The sequence below is a fragment of the Nannospalax galili genome, unplaced genomic scaffold, assembly GCF_000622305.1.
Source record: "Nannospalax galili isolate Female #2095 unplaced genomic scaffold, S.galili_v1.0 scaffold34, whole genome shotgun sequence".
NCBI classification, from domain to species: Eukaryota; Metazoa; Chordata; class Mammalia; order Rodentia; family Spalacidae; genus Nannospalax; species Nannospalax galili.
The window spans coordinates 9058760-9069361 of NW_008338996.1; the positions used below are offsets into that span (position 1 = coordinate 9058760).

The 10602-nt window shown below is 50.9% G+C and overlaps 1 protein-coding gene across 1 annotated transcript in view; it reads left to right on the forward strand.

Annotated features, from left to right (window-relative positions):
- Positions 1–8347, forward strand: part of Akna (AT-hook transcription factor) — a 56087-nt gene extending 47740 nt beyond the window's left edge. Inside the window, 6 exon segments of the mRNA XM_029563686.1 lie at positions 133–248; positions 472–615; positions 1600–1695; positions 2408–2533; positions 2777–2960; positions 7206–8347. Of these exon segments, the coding sequence (XP_029419546.1) occupies positions 133–248; positions 472–615; positions 1600–1695; positions 2408–2533; positions 2777–2960; positions 7206–7446 (907 nt within the window). The 3' untranslated portion in view covers positions 7447–8347.
- Positions 8348–10602: the final 2255 nt, after the last annotated feature.

The window sequence follows — 10602 nt, forward strand, 5'->3', positions numbered from 1 at the left end:
CATATCCACCTGGTCAGTCATCCACTCTTTTTTTTTTTTTCACTAATGTATATATTTTATGTGGGGTGGGGATGTGCACATACAGTGGAGGGTGCCCCCAAACCTCACGTCATTTCTCTTCCCTGTTGTTAGTAAATCTGTAGAGAGGCTGTCAGGAGAGTCTGAAGGTGCAGAACCAGCTGGGCCCATAGGAAGACGGCGAGTCCGGTCCTCCTCGGTGCCTCGGGAAGTGCCCCAACTGTCCCTGGGTAAGTGACTAGAAGCTGGGACTGATTCCTGGGGGGCCCAGTCAGCATGTTGGCTTGGTGGTCAGGGACCCCAGCATGGCTTGAAAGGTGATCTGTGTGTGTCAGAAGACCCAGGATTGCACCCCAGGAATCAGCTGGGACCCTGCCCTCTCAGTATACCCACTCCCCCAGCAGTGTAAGCCCCTCCCCCACCCACTTTGAGACAACCCCCTTTCCACCTCAGTTTCAGAATCTGAGTCTCCCTCCCACTGGCTGTCATCTGAGAAAAACAGAACCTCTGAGGATCTCCGAGCAGTGAATGAGGGAGTGGGATCAGGGAGCAGCAGCAGGCGGCGGGACAGGGTGTCCTTCCGAGGCCAGTACACAGGTAAGCAAGCCTCGTGCACACAAGTGAGCGAGCCTGGTGCACACAGGTGAGCGAGCCTCATGCACACAGGTGAGCCTCGAGCACACGGGTGAGCCTCCTGCATGCTTGGCAGATGCTTGACCACTAAGCCACATCTTCAACACCTGATTTATTTTTAGCATGTTTGTGTATGTGTGTGTGTGTGTGTGTGTGTGTGTGTGTGTGTGTGTGTGTGAATGTTTGCGCATCTGTCAGTATGTGCATGGAGACCAGAGGTTGCCATCAGGTGCCTTCCTCAGTCACTCTCCACTTTATTTATTGAAGCAAGATCTCCCTCTCTGAACCCAGAGCTCGTCAGTTTGGCTAGCCTAGGTAGTCTCTTCTTTCTGGGATTATTGGTGGACCACTGCATCCACCCCACTTTTATATGTGTACAGCGAGCACCACTGAGCCATCTCCCCAGCCTCAGCCCTTGTTTTTTTTTTTTTTTAAGACAACATCTCACTAAGTAGCCAGGCTGACTGGGAACTCATGACCCCCCTGGGAACACATTCTCCTGTCTACTGGGATTATGGGTGTGCGCAACCATGCCAGGCTCAGCTAGCTTTCTAGTGGCATCAAGGTCTGTCCATTGGCTGGACACAGGGTGGAGACCTCACAATACAGCTCTATTCTATCTTTAACACAGTCCCAGAAACTGGACTGGACTGGACTGGATATGCAGATTGCTACTGTGTGGCAAGAGCTTGGCAACTGCTTCTAGGAGCAGAGACGGGCAAGGAGTCTGGAGAGGGCAGCAATGAGCAATCTGTTTATGTATACTTGTGTTTACACACACTCGTGTGCAATGTGTACACCCATGACGCATGTGTTCACATGTGTACATGAGAGATGGGCATGGAGCAGCTAGTAAGACCACTAGGAAGAAGAAAGACACTGTTAAATCTGGAATCTCCCAGCCCTGCGTCCACACAGACACTGACACTTTTTTAAATTCTTCCACAGGCCGGGAGTACCGTGTTCTGTCCCCCAAGGCTGTCCTGAAGGACAGTGGCACAGCCTCCTGTCCCCAGTGCCAGCCCACTAAGACACAGGACACAGGTAAGAGACAGCATCCTGTACATCTGAACCTCTTGGCCATCGGAAGTGTGCAGTGGCATTAGAAATGGGTCATTTTATGAGAGGAAAGGCTCAGGGAGATTAACTAACTTGCCCAAAAGTGCACAGTTTACAAGTGGTAGAGTCAGGATTTGAACTCAGTTCTTTATGACACCAGAGCCCTAACTCTTTACTACCTTGGATCTCTGTCTTTACTAGAGTCCCAACAGGCCTCTCTGTTCACTCACTAATTCGTTCATTCATTCATTCCTACACTAAGGAGAAAGCTGTGACAAAGCGGGGTGGGGGCAAACACCAGCTTGGGGTTACATGATCCAGCTGTGAAAGTTCCCAGGAGGTGTGCCGACCAAACTTGACCTGAAGAACAAGTGGACAGGCCTGGTGCTCAGCCGGAGTTGGTGCTGGGGAGCTGCATAGGAAGAGGCCCGTGGTCCCTGCTGTCTTCTGTTCCCTTGGCCTTCCACTGACCCTGGTTTCCCAGTAACTGTTCTGGGCTCCTATAGGAGGATTGGGTCCATCTCAGTGGCAGAAAAAGGGCTATTGTCACGTCAGGAGGGCCTGGGCCTGGGATCAGATGGCCACCTCATTTGACAAAGCACTGCCTCATGGACCCTCATTTGCGGTGTCCTCTGTAGGGATCTAGGTTTGATAACCAAGCTGTCTCCTCTCCAGACCTCTGACCCTTCTCTTCCAGGCAGCACCGGCACTAGAGACCCTGGAGACCCACTGGGATCATCTGCTACTGATGCCCTCTGCTGTGCCCTGTGTGGTCAAGTCAGGCCCACTGCAGAGGGAGACAGCCCCATCTCAGCACCCTCTGGTAGGAATGAGTGCTCAGCATCTTCCTTTAGACCCCCGCTGGGCTTGGCCAAGGCTCGGGAACTTAGCAGGCTCACCTGAGGTAGAGTAAATGGGGCAGAGGAGCCACTTCCCAAAGGGATGCCCCACCTAGAGTGGTCCCTACCTCAAGCCTGAGAGAGGAGGGGTGGCTGGCAGACCCACCATGCTTGGCTGCATCTACCCACTTCCTCACATGGTGTCTCTGTCCTTCCCTTCCTGACAGAGAGCACCCCGAGGAGAACCACATCTTCCAACCCCAGTCCCAAGCAGAAGAGCAAGCGGGTGGGCTCCCCTGCACAGCTGCCCCCTGGACTCTGGTACCTGACTGCTACACCCCCCATCCTGGCCCCATCAGCCTTGGCCTACATCTCCTCAGCTCCCATAATGCCTTACCCACCAGCCACTGTGTAAGTCTTCCTTTCTAACCTCCTGAGCTTGCCTGAGGGAGGCTGGGAGCCAAGGGTAGCGCCCTCCTGCAATTTATCCACGTGGAAGATGGAACATAAGCCTGACAGTCTTGTAGTCACTCAGCAAACCCTAAGTGCTCTCTGTGTAGGGGATAGACTTCTTAGTCCTGGGGACCAAGTAATGAAAGAGACTAGTAAGAGGGCCCTGCCCGAGAGTTACATTTTCCTGGGGACCTAGAACCCTAGCTAGCTTCCAATTCCTAGTGTATAAACAAGTAATAAGGACTTGCTTTAAAAAGTAGTGATAACAGTAGTTTTTTTTTTTTTAATTTTTTGGACTTTTTGAGACAGGGTCTCCCTGTAGCCCCACCTGTCCTGGAACTCACTATGTAGACCAGGCTGGCCTTGAACTTTCAGAGATGCGCCTGCCTCTGCCTCCCAAGTGCTGGGATTAAAGGCATGCGCCACCATGCCCAGCTAGTAGCTTTATTTTTTAAAAATGTTTTATTATTTTTGTTTCATGTGTATGAGTACATTGCCTGCATGTAGGTAGGTACACCCATGTTGTACAATGCCTGAGTAGGTCAGAAGAGGGCGTCAGATCCCCTGGAACTGGAGTTACTGATGGTTGTTAGCCACTATGTGGGTGCTAGGAATTGAACCCAGATCCTCTGCAAGAGCAGCCAGTGCTCTTAAACTTCTGAGCCATCTGTCTAGTTAGTCCCAATAGCTTTATTTCTTATCACTTCTTTTTTTTAAAAAAAATATTAATTTATGTGTATGAGTGTATTACCTGCATGTACGTAAGTGCACTGCCTGCAGCGATCAGAAGAGGGTGTCAGATCCCTTAGAACTGCAGTTACATCTGGTTGTTAACCACCATATGTGTTCTGGGAACCTGGGTCCTCTGCAAGAACAGCCAATGCTCTTAACCACCGAGCCCAGCCCCATCACTTCTTTTTTAAATAGACTTTCATTAATAGGATGGTTTTGTATATATGGGAATTGAACATATAGCACCATGTACCACACCTCCCACCACAGCCTCTCATGTTCCTGTCTGGCATTCACATACATACACCCATCATCATTAGCTAACTGACTTGAATACCTTAGTATTAACCAAAGCCCGGGCTTATGTCTAAGGTCCATTCTACTCCAAGGTACTATCCCAGATCTCCCTACATTTCATTAACATCCTCTTCAGGCTCTTCTGGAGGGTAATAGCTGCTCAGTCCTGCCCTGTCTTTGATGATCTTGGCAGATGAGAAAGGGCACCTGCCAGATGGGCTTCAGACAGAGCAGCACCCACCTCTGAGGAGCAGAGTATAGGCAGGGTGGGATTGGTGACAGATCCGGGGCAGACACAGCTGTACAGGAACCCCTTCTCCTCTCATGATTTTTATGGCCAGGGTAGAGAACTGCCCATCTGAACCTCAGTTTCCCCATCTGTTCAATGAGGGCAGTGGCTCTGTCCTGTACCATTGTGTGAGGATTAAGTGGAGCACTTGGCAAGAACATAGTGGATGCTTATGGAGCCTGACCTGAGGTGCTGGGAAGTCTCATTACCAACTCAGTGACACCTTAGTCATAATGGATAGCGTGGTTGTTGTTGGATATGATCATTGTCAAGAACAAATGTGTAAAAGTGACTTTACCAGAAGAGCACTGGACAGGTAGAGGGAGCCAAGATGCTGGAATTAGGAGACCTGTCTTCTAGTCTCGACTGGGCTGCTTCTCTGCTACAGTTTCCTCTGTTATAAAGTGAGTCCACCAGGATTCATTGTTGCCAACTGCTAGACTGCTGGCGGTCTGCCTCTGTGGGCGGTGGGGGCACCGTGGCAGCTATTGTGGGTGAGGACAGAGGCCTAAGGGCCCTGCCGTGAAGGGCTGGGTCTGGGGTGCCAGTTTTCTTCTGCCTTCTAGGCTGAATCTGAATGAGTCTTTAGGGACCTGCCAGTAGCCACGATGGCCTTGCCTCATGCCCAGCCCCTGACATACATGAGACATACTGTGTTCCCTCTCACTAGGCAGGAAGGGGTTAGTGGCATTTGGTGGTCCTGTGGGAACCCCGGAGCTCTCTTCTACTTCTACGGCCAAATCCTTCCAGGCTGGGCTGTGGAAGACCTCTCCAGGTTGTCGGCCCCAGATGTGGTGGCCACAGAGAGGGGAAGGCTTTTAGTGGCCTGCAGTTGCTGAGTGACCTAGGCAGGTCACTTTGGTTCTCTGGCCTCAGTTTCTTCCTCCGAGAAAGAGCTTATGGAATGCCAGCCATTCATCAAGGGTGGCCCGTAGCCACACTGCTGTAGGCAGCTAAGATTTCTGCTGTGCCTGGCAGCAGGACTGAGCATGCTCCAAGACTGAGGCTCCCCGGCTTGACAGGCAATGCAAATGTGCTGTACTGCCCCCTGCTGGCCACCTGCAGCACTGCAGCAGAGGCTTTCTATCCAAAGCTTCATCATCTGCCCTAGAGAGATTGGAACTTTCAGGCCAAACTTGCCCTCCCATGAACCAGAAGTTGGGGAGCAGTAGTTACCCTGGGCTAAAGGAGCGGGTGTGGACTGCTCCGCTGATTCCAAGAAATCCAGTTATTCAGCTCAGAGCTGTCTTCAGTGCCTGCAACTTGCTGAATAAAGAATGTTTCAAATACTGGGGGGACTCAGGTCTGGCCGGGATTCCACCACTGTCCCTTCTAAACTGCCACCTTGGCCCTTCGTGGCTCACAGTTAAAGATCATGTGCCGTGGCACTATGAGGCTTCTTATATCAATATTTTTGTTATCATTGTTGCCGGGGAAGCAACTAAATAATGACCATTATGAATGAGAAAACGGGTGAGTTGAGCTGAGTATGGTGACCCATCTCAGTAATCCAAGCACGCAGAAGGGTGATGGAGGATTGTGAGTTCAAGGCCAGCCTGGGTTACATAGTAAAACCCTAGGGAGGAGTGGGAGGTGGGGCTTGGGAAGTGGTATCTGTTGTTCATGGACCCTTGGCTGACCATGCAGAATGTCGGGGAACGGGCCAACCATAATAATACCATCTCCTGAGACACTAGCTCCTCTGAACTTCATCACGCCTCTGTAAAGTGAGGTTGTGGCCTTGACTGGCATGTATGCACCAGCCCCAGGCAAGGGACCATGTTTGACCATTTGAGGGACTTCTCGTTCACTAGGAATGACTGGTTCCAGATGCTACACCTCCTTGCCAACACGTGCTGTTGTTGGCGTTTACTTTAGCCATGTCAATAAATGGGGGGGACATGTGAATCAGCATCTCCTATGACTCTGGCTTGCATTCTTCTAATGGCTAAAGCTGCAATGTATCCTTTCATACACTTGTTGACCATTTGCTTGTCTTTGGAGAAATGTCTGTGGTAATTTGACCTGTTGGCATATCGTACTAGTAATGCGAGTTAGAATTTGAGAAACATGAATGAGTGATAGGCCAGTGGATGGTTCAGGTGACATCTCCTTAAACTCATCCCTGCTTCCTTTAGGATCTCTCTCTCTTGCTCTCGCTCTCGCTCTCTGTCTCCCTCCCTCCCTCCCTCTCACACAATCAACAGCACAGAAGCTATACTGTCATCTTATCCACACAGTTGCCTTGAACCCTAAACCCTAAACCCTTACGAATGCCCTTGATCACTGCTTGAAGAATTCCATGTTTCCTCTCCTGGCTACTCCACCCATCTTTCCAACCCTAACTGCACCTTGAATGCCTACAGAACCAGCTGGGAAAGATGTCCATCCACTCACCACACTGCATGAAGGGACCAGCCATTCTTACTCTGTGAGATCCTAATCATTAGTCTTGAGCATCTCCAGCACCCTGTGGTGGCCAACAGAACTCCACGAGTTACCTCTCCGATGAAGAGAGTTTGCTGCTGAGCCTGATGACCCTGGCTTTCTAGTTAGAACTCCAAAAGGCTATGGGGTCCATGTTGTCTAGTTCCATTGCAACCGCAGTGGCAGCGTGCAGCCAGGCGCACAGTGGGTGGTCAGCAGTTGAATTGCTCAGCGAGTGGGTGATATGGCCCCATCATGCCTAGCACCTGCTCTGAGTTGGGCACTCAGTCATAGTGTCTCCATCCATCTAGCACACACCTCCACATATGTTTTTTCTTCCCGCTGTAGAAAGAGACCAGGGGGTAGGTTCCACAGGTGCAGCCAGGTCTCCAAATCCATAGAGAGCTCTCGCTGCACCTGCCTCTTGCCACGTTCATGAGTTTTCCTTCTTCCCTTAGGTACTATGCAACCCCAGGACCTACCTCAGCCCCGACAGCCTCCCCTAGGCCAGCCCGGAGACCTCGGGGAACCAGGCACTCTGTCCAGCTGGGCCTCAACGACCTGGAGGAGCTGCAGTTGGCACTCAGTCAGGCTGCAGAGGCTGCAGAGAGTGTGCGCTCCACCACCCGCCAGCTGAGCCGCTCCCTGTCTGCAGACCTGCGCCATGCCCGCGGCCTTCGAGGCTCCTGCCTCTTCTGATCCCCAGGAAACTCTGAGACAGATGGGGTGGGTGTCCTCTGCTGTCCCCCAGACAATGCTCTGCCTGGAGCCACTGGTGGCTAGAAGATGCTCTTCCCAGAAGTTCCACCTGCTGGTTCCATATGGCAGTTTTAAAATGCACAGACATCAGCCTGGTCAACAAGTAGATGAATTTCTAGAGGGCCAGTCCCACACAGCAGGTGCAGTGAGCACAGTCTCCTCTGTCCAATCAGAGCTGCTGGGACTATCCTCAGCAACACCCCTGCCCCACGCCCCGTCCATGTCTACCTGTAGATAATAATATGGATCTTATAGACAGGTGGACAGAGTGTATTTACACTAGGAGCCGTTCTCAGAAGGCCAGGGAAGACAAGGAAAGCCTAGGGGCTTTGCAACACACCTGCCCCTTGCCTGAGACAGCCACTCTGAGGCACGGGGAAGAGTCAGGTTGGGGCCCTTGTTCCTAGAGACCTGTAGGTGGGGGTTATGTTTTGGGGGACCTATGGGTTACCTTGGGATAGAAACCTCAGGTGATATGTGCCCAAGTCCTCTGTGGTTACAGAAGTTTTTCCCGTGAACTTGAGGGTAGAGACAGCCCGTGTAAGCCCAGGACTAATCTACCAGAGGCCACTTCGGACACTCCTCCTGAGGCCAGCTCTTTCCTTGGATTTCATTCCCATCCACTAGAGGACCTTCGAGGCCCTGGCCTGAGGCTGAGAGGCCAGGCCAGTTTCCCCTCCCCCACCCTATAGCAGCTTGTACCTCAGCATCTTTGGAATGTGTGTGCATCGCAGATGTTTGTATATTTGAGGCATTTAAAAATCTATTTTCTTACAAGACCAAATGAAGGAAAATGAATAATGATCTTACAAAACTGAAAACAAAACAAAAAATTCTCAAAGCTGCCTGTGTCTGTGGTGTGTGTCAGGAGCCGGTGGTGTCTAAAGATGTGGGTCCGGGTTGGGAAGCTCCAGTGCCCAGCCATGCTCTCCCCCAGGGAAACTGCTGTGTAAATTTCCAAAATCTGCCTATTTTTCTACTGTCTTTTGTCTCTCCTGCTTTCCCTCTACCTGTCTTTTGTCCTCTATAGAGAGGCCTGCAAAACAAGGCCCTCTATCCCTAGGCCAGACAAAGTGGGAGACACTTAGAAAGAGAGTGTTGCAGAAGGCCAGGCCTAGACTGATCTTCCAGAATGAGCTGCCATCTGTTGAGTACCCACAGCTGGTACCCATCTTGGCACTGGGCATGCTTACGATATGCAGTTCTTAGACCGTTCTGCTCCCCAACGTATTGATAAGCAGATCAAAGTTTCCCAGAGCTGCCTGTATTAGTTACTTTTCTAGTTTTTGTGACAAAATACCTGGCAAAACTTCCTTTGTTAAGGAAGGAAAGGACTTTGGCTATAGTTTGAGAGGGATACAGTGCCCCTGGCCAGCGGGGTCTTCAACGTGGACCTGAGGAGAGAACCAACGAATGGAAGGACAAGAGACATGAGAAATGAGAGCAAGACAGGTGGTCTGATCAAGCTCTGAAATTTTTATTTTTCTGTTTGCTATATAACAAGTAAAAGGAGGGAGCGAAGCTAGGGGTAGGGAAATTTCAAGAATGAAGTAATCTGTAAAAGGGGGAAGTGTTGCTAAGGTTACTAGGGTTGCTCAAATGCAGTGAGGCCACCTTGTTTCTGAGAGACGGTTGCTTATCTAAATGGTGCAACCTGAGGTGGTTTCAGTGTAATCTGACTTAAGCAACTGTTGGCTCCCAGCAGCTCCTGCTGAGAGACAAATGCAATGCTCAGCTCACTTTCTCCTTTTTACTCAGGTGGGACCCCAGGCCAAGGAATGGCACCATTCATACCCAGGGTGGGTTTTCCCCCAGCTAATCTTCTCTAGAACCTGCCCCCTGCCACCAGACAAACCCAGAGCATGTCTCCTAGGTGACTCCAAATCCAGTCATGTTGACCATGAAGATTATGTGACACTGTCTAATCGTGGCTCTGGAGAGAGCCAGAATCTGTCTGTGCTCACCTGTGTCTGTCTTGAAGTCCATGGTCTTTGTTCTGTGGTTATTGCCTGCATCTGGCTTTCCTCTGTTTTATTCATGTGTCTCTGCCTCCCACAGCTCATGTCTCCTTTAAGTTTCATCTGGTTCTTCAATGGAGCTGAAAATGGCATCTCCCAGAGGGGCACTGAATGATGCATGCCTCTTTCAAAGGCTCTGAGCCTCCAGGCCAGTTTGGGTACCAGAGGCAGATCATGCACTCATGTTCTGAGGGCATCATGGTGGGAAGGGCCTGAGCACAGGATACCAGGTATCATGTCTGTCACTTTGGAGGCCTAGGCAGCCACAAACATGAACTCAGCCTCCAGCTCTTGTCACCTGAGCAGCTATACCCTTAGGCTAGAAGACTCTCCTGAGTCTGACAGGAAGCCTACCCTTCCTTAGTGAATTCCTGGCCTCCTGCCCTGTCTGTGCCTCAAGAACTCCAGTCCCATTTGTGAGATAAATATCAGCTGGCCTATAGGGAACAGCCTCATCTTTCCATACCTGTGTACTCTGAATGCCCACCCTGAGGTGGGCACCCTGAGGACTCTCCTGGGGACATCTAGCCTCTCTGCCCTAGGCCTGATTCTACCATGTCGTCTCTGCTCTGCTCTTACCCATCAAAGCCTCCATATCAGCCTTCCTGTCTACTCAAGCCCTCCCACCTCACTTCCTGGAGGTGGTCAGGATGGTACTTTTGAAGTAAAGCCTTTTGTGACAGGCACTGCATGCCTGGATTCTCCCTACCCCCTACTCACTGCTGCTCAGATCCTCTGCCTCAGTGTCCCCAAACATGCTCTCTTAGGTTTGAGGTTTACAGCAAGATCAGCAGGTTTTATCAGCTCTTGATTGCCCTAGCCTGGCTCAGATGCCCCTTCCAGAAGACCTCAGATTTCCCCAGTGCAGAGGAGTGGCATACGGGGATCCCACAACATTGGGTGTTGGCCACGTCCATCCCAGCCCTGGGCTGGATCTTCCTACAGGGCTTGTTGGACCCAGCTAGGTCTCCACTCGGCAGGGCTCACCATGAATGAATGAAAGAAAGAATGAATGAATGAACAAATGAATGAAGTGATTACTGACTGTTAAACAGAGACTTTATTGATACAGAGAGAA